Source organism: Chelonus insularis, unplaced genomic scaffold, assembly GCF_013357705.1.
Source record: "Chelonus insularis isolate UGA/USDA-ARS -01 unplaced genomic scaffold, ASM1335770v1 contig_323_pilon, whole genome shotgun sequence".
In the NCBI taxonomy this organism is placed as follows: Eukaryota; Metazoa; Arthropoda; class Insecta; order Hymenoptera; family Braconidae; genus Chelonus; species Chelonus insularis.
Genome location: NW_023276493.1, coordinates 404,249 through 418,405, shown reverse-complemented (window position 1 = coordinate 418,405; position 14,157 = coordinate 404,249). Strand labels below are relative to the sequence as shown.

Here is a 14,157-nt window from a genome sequence, read left to right as displayed (position 1 = left end):
AAATAATATAAATCTTGTTTAAAAAGTACAGTCTAGTATCTTTTAGCTTACATATTGACTTTAATGGATAAAAGTCATAAAATAATAAGATACTGATATAATTGTATTTAATTACTTCACTGATATAATATTAGATTATACGGTAAGAAAATAAAATCTTAATGTCCATTTCACTATTGAGATACTTGAATTAATATTTCTTATTTAATTTACATAATAAGAAAAATTGTGATCATCAGTTATAATGAACTGATTGATAGATAATTCAATAAGTTATGTAAAAAATGATAAATATAGCAACTATATAAATAAAATTGCATATTGAAGTTTATGGAAGATTTTAATTTTTATCTCACTAATTATAGGTTGAGCTTCATGATTTAACTATTAAATTGCACGTATTAGCAAACGCGTTTTAGTAAAAATTTCATGAAATAATAATTGTTGATTATGTTTACTGCAATTTTTATATAAAAAAGAGTGTAAGTCTCTTTCCTCTCAGTCCTAGTAAAAGTACATAATTGTCAAAAACATTTCTGTTTTTTTTTTATCTTAAATAACTTTGTCAGTTATACATTTTTGAATTTATCTTGTTCAAACCAACATCTCAATTATTACGGAAGAAGAGGATGATAGTAAGCAGGCTTACGACTCTTTTCCATAACATAAAAAGCCTTTGGCTTCCCGTTCCCATGGAAGTTCTTATGGATGTTATTTGATCCGGTCTTAGTATTAATAGGTGCATAGTAGGACATTGCTGCTTTTTTCTTGTGTTTTTTGGCTTTTTCCATGTTATTATTATTATTACGATTCAAATCAGTAAATAACGTCCAACTTGGCATATGATTATTTGGACGAGATTCTATTTTATAAAGTGGTGAATCTAATCGATACATCTTTCGAGAATCATTCACTTTCTTCAAATTATCTGGAATAAAATTGATTCTTCGAAAATCCTCACGACTTTCTGGATAATTTAGTAACTTATCATTATTTCTAACATGTTTGAATGCATTAGATTTATCATCGTGAGCATAAACATTATTAGTATTTAATAAATGCTTGATATTATTGTTCTTATCATTGTTATATTTATTTTTGAGAATATTTTTTGATGGATAAAAATGATGAATTTGCTGTTTATCAATCATTTTTGGATCATTATTAAACTCTTTTCTCATTTGTTCTAATCTTAATTGTGCATGTAGGCGTTTCTTTTCTGTAATTTTTTTCATTACCGGAAGGTTCCAGTGATAAATCTTTGCCGGTTTACCATTACTTTGAAAACCAACAGACGGCGACTGATGTACCACACTATTAGACGCTACAACTCCTCTATCTCCAACACTACTGCCTTCATTCCTTGTTGAGATTTTATCATCTTTACTCATCGACTTGTGCGGTTTCGTGACGGTGTAATAAGGTTGACTCGCTGGTAACTTCACCACGTACACGTGGCTGTCACGATGACCATGACGTCTACTATAGGGTTGATGGATTCGAGATTGAAGACTTGAGAGTCTTGGAGGTTCTGGCCCAGCAACACGCTTCTTGTGATGACCTTCTGGAATTTCTATAGGTGTTAATCCCAAGCGATTAAATATTGCAGCATTGCTGGTGTGAACTGTCTCGAAGGAATCATCAGGTGTACTATCAACGTAATACACAACCAATAGTGTGATGAATGAATACAGTCTGAAACAGAAGAGAAAAATGTTGGTGGAGTAATTGTATTTATGACAAATAAACTATTTATTTTCAGGTTAAATGGTAAATAAATTTAAACGCTCATACCAATACTTATTTCGCGGTTGCAAATGCTTCGTCACGCAATATCCATAAATTAATATGTCGAGTAAGTTTATACCTTAGTCGTGTTCTTATGAAAAAATAAAATAGCAAAACTACAACCTCTGTTTTCAAATCATTTAAAATTTATTTTACAACAATCAATAAATTGTGATTTTTTTTTGTTACACATCTCCAACGAAGGTAATGTTCTGGTATTTTTTCTTTTTTTTTTTAATAAAATGTGTGCAAACAATAATACAATATTTTCCAAAGTTAATAGAAAGTATTATTGACCAGTCACGAAAAGTAATTGATAATTTAGTTATTCAATTGCAACTGAAGTAAAAATGAAGTTACACGCAAGAGCATCAAGATTGAACTCGATGAACTTGAAGCAGAAAATATATTCAAAGTGCGAGAACATCTGAAATCAACAAAATCACTGAAGAAATAATCGTGTCTCGAGCTGCAGTCAGACACTGAACAGATAACTGAGTCAGAGAGCCGGTCGTTTATTCTCGGAGTTTGTTCACCTTCTTCACAAACGATATTCCGACTGTAGAAACATGCGCCACATGAGCATGATTGTGAATTGCTGGAGGCGTAGAACTTAGTGCGAAGAATAATAAAAATTCACGCAAAATAAGTGGCTTTGTTGAATACTTGTTCATTTTTTATCATGACAAAATTATTAGAAAATTGCAAAAAACTTGAAGAATTATATGGTTCATGTAATCACGATTGTAATGACTGGTATATGATGTTTGAACATCATACACCAGTTCAGTTGATTATTTGTAGAATTCGTGGGATCTTGAGGTCGAATTCGCCAAGAAAGGTGACATTCTCATCAGATAGATGACCATTCCAATAAGAAAAAACTTGAGAATGTGGTTTTAGAACACTAAAGGAAAGATGTACAAGTCTTATTTCTTTATCATTTTTTTCTTTACCATCAATGAACACGAGTATGAAATTAAAGACATCCTAGAATGTTTTAATGTAGATTGAATAACCCAGCTACTTTCACCAGCAATCGATTTTATAGCCTATCCTTTTTTTCATCCCCTCTTATATTAGTTGAATTTACTGTAGGAAAAGAATTGTTCGTCTGTCGATCAATTCTCTAACCGTACCAAATAAAACCACATCAATTCACCAAAAATGTACATTTTTTTTTTTTAGACATCGTTTATTGTGATTTTATAATAAAGATAGATAAAGAATGGAATATAAAAAAAATGTAATAAGTAATTTTAACGAAACCTGATTATAATTATACTTTCATAATAAAGACCATTTATTGCTTTTATTCTTTTTACAATTATTCGTCATCATTTGTCATTTCAAATAATTGTATCGTACTTGTCGTTTAACAGTTAAGCTTGGACATGAACAGTCATAAAGCTGACAGGTTAAATCTATGAACATTTTTTTTACCACTTTATATTTTTATCAAGCATTTAATTTTACCAGGCTCTATTACAAATTACTTTTATATTTTTGTATGATTATAAAAAAAATTCAAATCAAAAGACTTTTTTTGACATTTAGTGTTATTAAAGTACTAAGCTCAAAGTATATTTCTAAATAAAACTTTATTCAATTAATTAAATTGCATGAGTGAAAAAAAAAGTATTGACCTATTAATTGAAGGTGTCTTAAATCGTGATATTTTTCACAAATAAAATTTATTGATGTCTTTAATAACATAAAGAAAAGTGTATAAAAAATAGTTGAGAAAGATGCATGGATGTAAGGGAAATGTCGGGAATAAACGACACAAACGTTTGACAGATAAAAAAATAAAGAAGAAGCATGCACGTTGCCGGCATCGTACGTGAGTGGAATCCTATAAGAGCTTTTAGTTGCACAAGGAATCACAACTGCGAACGGAATCTCTGGCAGTGGCGTAAATTTATCGTTGTTGGTATCGTTGACGTTTTCAAGTTCAATGTTTATTCGTTTGCACAAACATATACGGCCAACAATTGGTCTTGTCTAAGCGCATGTATCTAAAGCTAACTAAAAGGCCAAGAAAGGTCTACTCTGAATTGCGTGTTTCCACCATGGTCACGTAGATGTTTTATTGATTTTCTGATTTTAAAATTCTGAAAACAATTTTTTCTTTTTTTCTATATACCCATAAATACATTTATTCAATTGATAGAGCAAAGATCAAAACTATTTCATCAATTTGATAGAATTAACGTAATTTAATTATTTTTCTTATTACTCCAATTATGATGGATACATTAATAGTAATGAATAGGGCAAAAATAATATTACTTATGTACATGCAAGTAAATTAATTTATCATTTAATGTACAAGTGATAAAATTAAATGAATGAGGATTGAATTGACTTGTGAGTTGTCTTTATTGAATGAATAAAAAATTGAAGTAAAAAAGAGGCAAGGTTTTCTAAGAAATAAAATCTATCGTACTAACGAATTAAATTGACATCTTGCATCTTGTGTTTCTCTTTCTCACGTTCGATTGACAAAAATAAAAGGATGAAGCGTGGAAAGTGGCGACCGTGTTAATCCTAATAGGAAGAGAATGTCTCCTGAACGTATTATAGTAGAATTGTAAGTAGCTCTTGTTGTCATTCTTAAACGTGTTTGCACGCTTCCCCAGTTACTTCTAAAGAAAAATTAATGCCGATCGCACACCGATCGTCTAATTGGCTCGTGTTATAGGCTTTTATACTTTACTTAAGAGGAATCGTGCTATGGTATACCGTATACATCAAGTGTTTCTATAATCATTCAGTAGGTTTTCAATAAATTGCACCTGTTTCAATTTTTACTATACAACATCAATACCTTATTTAGTATTATCTACACTCAATGATGCATTCAGATACCTAACATATCTAAACAATATAAATCTTTCATATGATAACAACTAATGTGATGATGATGATGATGCTCTGTTCGCCTACACACTGATATATAATCCATCGGAATTAATAATCAATGATACTTTTGTTGGTAAACTTATTTTTTACTAATAAAATTCCTTAAGCAGATGTAAGTAGATAAATTTATAAGTACATGAAATAAGTTGGTAGTAAACTTGGAATTTAACAAAAGCCTGACTTTTATAAGAAGATCAAGAAGGATATTTTATACAGTAGAAATAAAATGGAATAACTAACAAAAAATAATATGATGTATAAAGAGGAGGATTAGAAGCAAGTTAGTTCTAAAGATCCGCTTTGTAATTTTTTATTTGCTTCTCTCAAATTTCTCTAAAGATTCTTTTTATATCCATCCGCTTGATATATCGTGCATTTCAATATTGGCGACCACGCGTGCCTTTTCAAACTGTTATGTGGTGTGTATTCAAGCCCTTGACCTTGAGCTCCAAATGTAAATGGATACAAAACATGATCCTTTCTTTATTGTCTCATCGAATAAATTAAATATAATTACATACTGAATACGTTTTTTTTATCAAGTATCTGACATAAGTGAAAATAAAAAAAAATCCATGATAAAGTAGTTGAAGGCAAGCTCCAAAATTGCTTTATACTCATAGAATATTGTTTCTTTGAAGTACATGTAGCTCTTTGACAAAGATGAATATTGGCTAAAAATTGATGGAAAAATACTTCTTTGAATAATATTATTTTTATTTTGATCTTTCAAGCTTTCTATATTCTTGTTCTTTATTATTAGATGTAAATTTTGATCGATATACGTATCATTTACCATATCATCGATTACATTTGGTCATGCATCACACGTCAATTTGCGATATCACAGGTAATATCGATCATTTTTGCATATCGACAATTCGTCACAGTTATTTTTTTTTTATACCTTAGACATTTATATTCCATCCACAATCTTGATGCTTGCATGTTAAGTTAATAATTTATTACTTGTAGTATCAATTGAATATTATGATTATCAAGACTAGACAAAAGTAATTGGAATTTTATTATACTGATGATATAACAGTTTAAGTTGAATAATCAACACCGCACTATAAATGTTCATTCAAGTGAAACGTCGAGAATCTTTGCTGGAGATAAGTGCATGGTCGTCACACTTGCTTTTCCTTTTCAAGGCAAGAACTAGAAGTTTTTTTGGCTTAAAATTGAATTGAATTGATTGGAATTGTATTGGAATTTTGTGTTATATCGACTCCTAGGCGTGTTCAAGGAGGGTTCGAACGAGCAAATTACCGTTGTATGTACTCTAGACCATTCTCAACCAATACATGACATCGTGAACGATCATGCAGCATACGGTTAGAACAAATCATTGACCGAACGCATCCTAGATTCTCGATTCTTCACGTCTGACCCATGTTGATCCTTTATGCATAACGGTGCATTCATGACCGTTTCCCGCGCTTGGAACTTTGCCGATTATGTCACTACAATCATGAGAATAACCTCATTATCTGTGACTACTAGTAATGTTATTGATTTTTATTATATGTACATAAAACAAAGTTAATATTTTATTCGACAAGCTTCCAACAAAATGTTTAAATTCCTTCGTTTCAAGTAAAAAACATAAGTCGATAAATATTTAGTTAAATTATGCTTCATCATCAACAAAGAAAAACTTATGAGAACGAAAGAATTTGTTTCTTTTTTTTCACAGGTTTACTTTGTTAAATCATCAGAATAAATTGAAGTAATGAACTGAACTACTTAGATACTTGAAACTTTCACTTTTAATTAACTTAAAATATAGAAAGATGATGTAATAAATATTATGTTCTCACTTGCTTGCTCTTAAAAGAATTCTTAACCTTGATAATGATTTTATGATACATCGTGAAATTAATCATATTTCATCCCTTTTAGAAAATTAAAATCCGTAAAAATGTTATTCCTTTCAATATGTCCCTTATAATCCATAAAAAGAAAAATGCTCTTTTATAATGAATAAGAGACAAACACACTTGATCTCAGTCATTGGAGTGTAAAAAAAGCATCTCAACTAATCGCCTGATCATGACAGAGTCTAGCCCTTTTAGTTATGGTTGCTTGTGATTAACGCAACACACAATGCGTGTATTATAGTCTAGATATGTAGAGACCATGGGGTTTCTTAACGCACCACAACTACATCATCAGTCTTCATGTATAATAAGGATAGGGAGCTGAGAAATATACATTAGCGTGGGCGACCCTTTAGTTTTGAAGTGCATAAAATCTACTATTTTATTTAAATCTGAGTTGCTAATTTTCATTTATCATAAATATCTCTTCATTTTACATATTTGTTATTCTATTTATAGCTATGTGGATTTAATATTATTGTATTAAAGGTCTATAATTCATTTTGGAGTTTCATTTTATCAAGAATTTAATTTAATGTGGATTTAACCATACTACATGCTGCGAATATGCATTCCAGAGGTAAGACAATATCCTTAAACTGAAATACGCAAGATGATAAGAATCTTAAGCATTTCTTACTCACATTATTCAAAATTGTGCTTTTGTTCTGTATGTGGATATCAAATCTACAAGAGAAATATTTTTAATTTAGATGATAATAAAGTAACATTATAATAAATGGATGTGTAAAAATGTATTTAATTATCCTTCTATTTCACGAGAATTGAGAATATTAAGACAAAAACTTGAATAATAAAATGAGAAAAGTAACATCCCATGTTTTCTAATGGTGATATTTAGATAGATGACAAACGAGAAATTTTTGCTAGTATTCATGAAAACTTTCTCATACATTACACTACTTTTTTCACCATCATTAATTAGAAAAGAAAAAGGAATCTATCGATTTCCCTAGAGACAATTTCAATCTATTTTTAGTATAATATTTTCTCAAGTAAATATCAATTTAAGTGATTATTTAAAAAAATACTGTTAACTAAATCACCTTAGTGAGGTGTATTAATTTTAATTCTTCATTTACGTATTGATGCATTATTCATCATATTTTTTTCCTGAACTGAATTAACCAACCTACATTTTTAATCGACCATATAAAAAATTAAACTGTTCATTATGCATATTATTTATCCCAGTTGTGAAGATACCATAAATAACGTTATGAATTTTTACTAATATTTCTACATTATTTTTTCCGAGTATTTTGGTATAACAATTCCTTGGAAATAATATTCTTGGAAAATGAAAAACAAAAGAAATCACAATAAACAGATATTAAAAAGATATATCTAAATACAATCAAGCGTAAGTAAGTACAAACGACAGGTTATTGTGAGTACTTGGGTCAATATTGACAATTTTAAGGGACGGAAATTTATTTTGTTGTTTTAAGAAGCAATATGATGCTTTTTTATCCATGGTATATTTCATATCTGAAACGATATTGCACGTGAATAAGAAAAAAAAATAATAAAATCCTAAACGTTTGAAGTTGAACGTATATATTTGTTTTTTACCGCAGTGTATTGATTATATTTCGGAGCAAAATAAGAAGAAAAACTTGCTATGTTAGATTTCTAGTTAAGATGTGAACATCAACGACAGATCTTTCATCTTTTCAGCGAATTTTGTAAACTCAAATGAATCCTGTACAGAATAAATAAGCACTTAGATAAAAGCCATTTAATTAAACATATTTAACTATTCAATAAATTAAGCAATTATTTATTTAAACAAACAAGTATAATTATTTTATGATTTAAGAAACATAATATTAATTGGAGTCATCAGCACTCCAAAAAATTTCACTGATCAATATGTATTAGTGATGGAGACTTACCTTAAATACATCATAACTTATGAACGACGATCCTTGTTAGAGTAAAACAAATATGTCAGATTGAATTGAAAATAAATAAAAAGTGGTATTTTAATTTGGCAGATTAGAAACCATGACCTTGCGAGAAATATGATATACGTCTACTTTAGTCAACTGCGCGTCAAAGACTGATGCCGGTACACCAAGACGATTTAAAGTACTCATGTCTGGATCGTACCGAACCTTCCCGAACATAACCGAAGTACCATTTTAAATGTGATTATTTGAGAATCAAGCAATGTGTACTTTAATATTTACCACCTTTATATGGAAACTAAAATAAAAATTTTCAACTTCAATCTTAGTTTGCTATCAATATAAATTTAATCAACTTGATCAATGTACGATATGTATATTCATATAATTACATTATTTGATAGCACGTGCTGTAATAAACTAACGGAAAATCATTCTGGTTCTCATGGGTCCTGAAAAAAAGACTAACAGGATACATATACTTCTACAAACATCAAATACATCACCAACATGACCCGCCTCATTCACGTACTTGATTTTTTATGATGTTTATATTACAAGAAAATCTTTTATTAACCTTTTTTTTTCACTTTCCTAAATGACCTTTCTATGAATATTTTATGATGATGATTTTTATAAAAATATTTCATGTTAGGTAATATTATTTTTAGATACAAGAGTTTTGAGAAATGTGATTTTAGCATGAATTATGAACTTGGTGAGGAAAAAAAAAAGAATAAGAGGAAGTACATTGAAAATTATTTAGTATATAATTTATATTTCCCTTTTAGGAAAATTTCTAGGTGTTTTTATATATTTCCCAACTTGCCTATTTGGTTCTATATTTCCTTTTTTATTTTTTCTTAAGGATTCATATCGTCCCTTTTTACTCTTTTCAATTCAAATCTAAATCACAAACTGTTCCTTCATTCCTGGGTAATGTATGATAAGAAATACTTTTAATTACTAATTGTCTGTATCTTTGAATCAAAAGGAAAAGTATCTCCAAGAATTTCGTATTCAAGTAAATTTCACTTACAGAGGTATGTATATTATTAAATGTCAGGAACAGATGACTGGGATAAGTAATTGGTAAAATAAAATTTCGTTTTTTTCTTCAAATTATATTGTACTCTATAAATTAATTATAAAAAAGATAAGATATTATTAAAATAACATATTGTATACTTTACTTTTTTTTTAATGAGAATGATTTTCTTTTCTACCACCTTGTAATTAAATAGCTTTTGATTAATTACTTTATTAACGTTTAATCTAAATTTACTACAAATTTCTACTTTTTTTCCTAATTCATATAAAAAATATTCTTTGTAATTTCCCATCTGTCATCTTATTGACTTTCTGAAAAGTCAGAAATCTCTTGGAATTTTTGCATCTAATGAAAAATAGATTTTTCTTCAAATTAATGTATGAGACATATGGGACGACTGAAGTGATAAGACAGTCTTACGGTTACGCATAGGCTTTGGAGCAATGAACTTTAGTAGTTGGTGTGAGTAGTAGCAATGAAGGTGTAGAAGCAACTCGATAGAAGAAAATGCAATGTTCTTCTGTCTACTTACACTTAAGACTCTCGCTTTTGCTTCTCAAGTGCATATTTTACAACGAATATACTGTTAACATTTTTTATTTTCCATCGAATGTTTACTCTTGGTTATTTTAAGTGCTAATTTGCCAAGTATTTAAATCTTCTCCCATATGCATTCAATAGATGTCATTAGTAAAACAATCTTACATAAATTTCTCTATCGCTATTTGTTTATTTTTACAATTTTTAAATAATTTATTTCATTATAAATGAACATAGTAAATAAACATGTATAAGTTGTTGTAAAAATTAATTAATCAATGTTTCAGTTGATTACTAAATTTACAGTTGATAGAAATAATAATATCATCAATATATCAATGTTGTAATAACATACATGAATTAATGTAATATAATAAAATGGAAAGTAATAAAAAATTATCAAACCATTCAGGACGATACATTTGGAATGTAGACAGTCCAAAAAATGCAGCAGTACACTTTGGAAATTTTCATCAACACCAGGATGATCCGGGAAACATCAAATCGTCGTTGACATCAACGAATAAATTGCAATTTACTACATCCGTTGTACCAAGGTCTAAATTTACCAGACACATGATTCGTAAGTAAGACACGAATTGATTTGACATATTAATGTAGATCGAAAAAAGTATTACCTGAAAAACAAATTCTTTCATTACTATTAGATTAGAGAAATTAAATGGAAGTATTTACTATACAAGTCAACTATTAAGTTTTCTTGATGAAGTTGTTGAACCTCCAGAATTTTCCGTAAGTTAATAGAAGCATACTTTTACGAGATACTTTAAATATTTGATGATAGTAATTAATAAATTTATATATGTTCAATAGATAGATTTACCTTCTACTGATGATCGTGTACTGGAAGATGATCTAAAAGCATCATATCCTCTTTGGTACAAAAATCCTGAGAAGATGTAGAAGATGTACATGTGTATGACTGTCTTTACGTTCCTGAACAGTCACCCAAGTATCTTATTTAGTAGTGTTTTCCCCAGAGGATCTTCCCTCTGGAAATGTCTACAATATTATTCATGATGCTATCTTCTGAATTATTATTCATGAAAGTGTCAACATTTTTGTTTTTCACATCTGAAGGTATCTTGTCAGTGTCAAAGAAAATGCACTTAAGGGTAAATTGATTACTGGTCAGGATGAAGAATTAATTTTTCATTCAAATTCAGAAAAATGACTGATGATACTGCAAGTGAAATTAAAAATTCTGAAACTCTTGAAAGATCAGAAAAAATCTCTAGTGGAGATGAAAGCCTAACAGAAACTGCACAATCATCAAACGAAGACCAGTACATTCTTAATAGGTTTTATGAGTATTCTCAGGGCTTGTTCAAGGATGTGCTCAGTGTGAAACAGAATTAAATTAATAAATAATTTAAACTCACAAATTATGACAATACTGTACTATCACATTAGTAATTATAATAAATGAGACTGTATAGTGGAATAATATAAATTAAATAGTTAAAAAATGATATATTATTTCATTTACTTTCTTGTTTAATATAGAATCTTTTTAGGTGTATAAATTAATTTTTGTTTTTACAACACTATTTATTTCATATCAGTAATTTTTTTATTTCAATTTTTAAAATAAAAGAAATACACCTTCAATCCTTAATGTATAAATATTCATATAAATATATTTCTTCATTTCCTGCTTTTTTATTTTATTGAAATTTTTAAACTCCAAAAAAAAAAAAAAAAAGAATTGAAAAAAATTTTACCCCATAAAAATACATTAAAATTATTAAAATTTGTCAAACATTTTATGAAATATAAAAAAAAGAATTTTTGATCATACCAAATCTTGATTATCAAGTAAAACTATGTATTTCATACAATCATTCAATATTAAATTTTTACGACAATAAAGTCTATGTCTTTTTTTTAAAAAAAACAAATTGTCATTTTAGAATACAATGAATTATTATATTCATCCATAAATTAAAACTTCATCGGCAATGGACCTGGATGTATCATTCTGCATAACTTTGATTTCTTAAATTCAAATTATTTTTATTGCAATACACTTCTAATAAGCACGATATGATTTTTGTAAGCACTATGTACAGAACAGCATTTAACAATAATCCAAAAAAAAATTTCATTATTAATCTAAGTGGATATTGTTGCTGTTTTAATAAAGTTTAAATATAAGAAAAATTAAAAAAGAGAAATCATGAATGTTAATTAATTGCACCATCGAATTGATTCTATTAAAAAATATCCATTCAAATGAAGATTTATCCAAGTCAGTTAATTTAAAAAATTCATCCAATTTTTCGATGGTATTTATATATCTTTCATGAAATTAATTTACCAAGAGTTTGAAATATACATTTAGACGCATTTTATGACTAGTTTGCGTCTGAAACAGGCTGACGAGGCCTTCCCTAGGTTTTCTTCCATGAATAATACATTTCCAGTGGTCTATTAACTCGCCAATACTTATCATTTACTTGGCGTAGCGTTTGTGAACCACTTAATACTACAAGCTGACCAGGTGAAGGTGCTATATAAATGCAGAAGTTTAACAATCTGTCTGATTCCGACAATTCAGTGTCAAGGTCTAGCGTCAACCGCATTGCCAAATACTTGCTAAGATGATCAACTAAATAAAAAAATTTTTCATTATGACTCCTTATCTATTATATTATTATAATATTTACACGAATAATTCAAATGAGTATAATTATTATCACATAATAGATATTTGACTGTACTATGTAATCAAAACTTTTACATCATTTTGAAATGACGAAAATAAATTTTAATCATTATTTATGTCCAGAATAAATGAAAGAATATTAACTTACCAGTGGCATTCGCTGTGGTTTTGATATATCGGATACTATTTTCTTTTAGAGCTTTGATGAGAGAATTATCACCAGCCATTTCAGTGGGATGAGGTTTAAATACTAATTCTATTTCATTAAGCATTAAAGGCTCACTTGGCCCTTCACCTTCAGTATCTACCATCGAATCACCTCCTCCAGTTTCAGCTTCTGCACTAGAAGAATCATTTTCAGAATTTTGTAAACTTTTTTGTCGTTTTGGAGGTTTTTGAATTTGATTAGCTGGATTCGGTGATGGTGTTGTTGAATTCCTTGATGTTGTCCCTAAAAAATTATCATTCCAATCTGTAATTTATTTTAATAAAAAGAAAATTTCATTGTTCAATATTACCGGAAACTGCTGGACTATTTGCTGGCTGTGATATATTATTACAATTCATTGAATTCGAATTTGTCCCACCCGTATTATTATTAATATTATTATTGTTATTATTATTAATATTATTATTTAACGCAGTAGCACCCTGAGAGGAATCACTTTGATTAGCGACATTACCACTAGAATTTGGCGTAGCTGGTGCACTAGCATTCGACGTGTTGTTATAAGCTGTTGCGTTATTACTGTTTTCCGATTCATTAGCATTTTTTCTGGATCTTTGTGGCCTGTTTTGACTTTGTAGTTTAATACCTTCCGTTATTGAATTAACAAGTGCAGCTTGGGAATGTGATTTATTTAATTTGGCAAGAACTCTTTCTTGATGAGCTTCATACTCATCACGACTTGGATAAATCTTTGATATTAAAAGATCAAAATTTGGGTCAGGCCTCAGTGATCTCTTTGACACCAATTTTTTTCGACATGTAGGACATTCCTATACGAAAATATACATATTAAAAATTGGATTTTAAGTTAATATATAAATAAACAATAATGATAAAATTGATTTATATTTTTATAAATAAATAAACTTTACCTTATTACCACTACGAAGTGCTGTAATGATACAATCAGAACAAAAACGATGTAGACACTCTTTTGTTGTCATTGTTTTTTTTAACATATCCAAACAAATTGGACACATGAGTTCACTGTGTAAACTACGTGGACTAACAGCTATCTCTGTATTATCCGTAATTGCATCTTGTGATATTCTATTGAGTTCGTATAACGATAATTCCCAATTTTTATTTAATCCAACCTGCTCGGTTGACGCCAT

General features: G+C 28.8%; 3 protein-coding genes across 5 annotated transcripts; 1 reads left to right on the top strand and 2 right to left on the bottom strand.

Annotated features, from left to right (window-relative positions):
• Positions 1-123: 123 nt before the first annotated feature.
• LOC118065797 (uncharacterized) lies at positions 124-8,672 on the bottom strand. The gene is made up of 2 exons (XM_035081311.1): positions 8,519-8,672; positions 124-1,695 (listed from the first exon to the last, which is right to left on the bottom strand). The coding sequence occupies exons 1-2, from the start codon at positions 8,530-8,532 to the stop codon at positions 615-617; spliced, it is 1,095 nt and encodes a 364-aa protein (XP_034937202.1). The 5' UTR covers positions 8,533-8,672; the 3' UTR covers positions 124-614.
• A 1,712-nt stretch (positions 8,673-10,384) lies between these two features.
• On the top strand, positions 10,385-11,538 carry LOC118065819 (uncharacterized). 2 transcript variants are annotated; one of them, XR_004690194.1, is made up of 3 exons: positions 10,385-10,707; positions 10,793-10,877; positions 10,959-11,538. XR_004690194.1 is itself a non-coding variant. In XM_035081339.1 (3 exons), the coding sequence occupies exons 1-3, from the start codon at positions 10,503-10,505 to the stop codon at positions 11,046-11,048; spliced, it is 384 nt and encodes a 127-aa protein (XP_034937230.1). In that variant the 5' UTR covers positions 10,385-10,502; the 3' UTR covers positions 11,049-11,538. The 2 variants fall into 2 exon arrangements, 1 of the variants encoding a protein (XP_034937230.1); XM_035081339.1 differs by having other exon boundaries at positions 10,385-10,711.
• A 336-nt stretch (positions 11,539-11,874) lies between these two features.
• Sce (E3 ubiquitin-protein ligase Sce) lies at positions 11,875-14,157 on the bottom strand. Of its 2 annotated transcripts, none has more exons than XM_035081306.1 (4): positions 13,915-14,157; positions 13,332-13,812; positions 12,962-13,264; positions 11,875-12,756 (listed from the first exon to the last, which is right to left on the bottom strand). In XM_035081306.1, exons 1-4 carry the CDS (start codon positions 14,155-14,157, stop codon positions 12,539-12,541), a joined length of 1,245 nt encoding a protein of 414 aa, XP_034937197.1. In that variant the 3' UTR covers positions 11,875-12,538. The 2 variants fall into 2 exon arrangements, with proteins under 2 accessions (XP_034937197.1, XP_034937198.1); XM_035081307.1 differs by having other exon boundaries at positions 13,497-13,812.

Coding starts and splice junctions, on each gene's coding strand:
- Sce (XM_035081306.1), bottom strand. CDS start 14,157: ATGGCGTCAACCGAGCAGGTTGGATTAAATAAAAATTGGGAATTATCG. Junction 13,265..13,331: donor AAATAGTCCAGCAGTTTCCG/GTAATATTGAAC, acceptor ATAATTTTTTAG/GGACAACATCAAGGAATTCA. Junction 12,757..12,961: donor AACCACAGCGAATGCCACTG/GTAAGTTAATAT, acceptor TTTTTTATTTAG/TTGATCATCTTAGCAAGTAT.
- LOC118065819 (XM_035081339.1), top strand. CDS start 10,503: ATGGAAAGTAATAAAAAATTATCAAACCATTCAGGACGATACATTTGG. Junction 10,712..10,792: donor ACCAGACACATGATTCGTAA/GTAAGACACGAA, acceptor CATTACTATTAG/ATTAGAGAAATTAAATGGAA. Junction 10,878..10,958: donor TTGAACCTCCAGAATTTTCC/GTAAGTTAATAG, acceptor TATGTTCAATAG/ATAGATTTACCTTCTACTGA.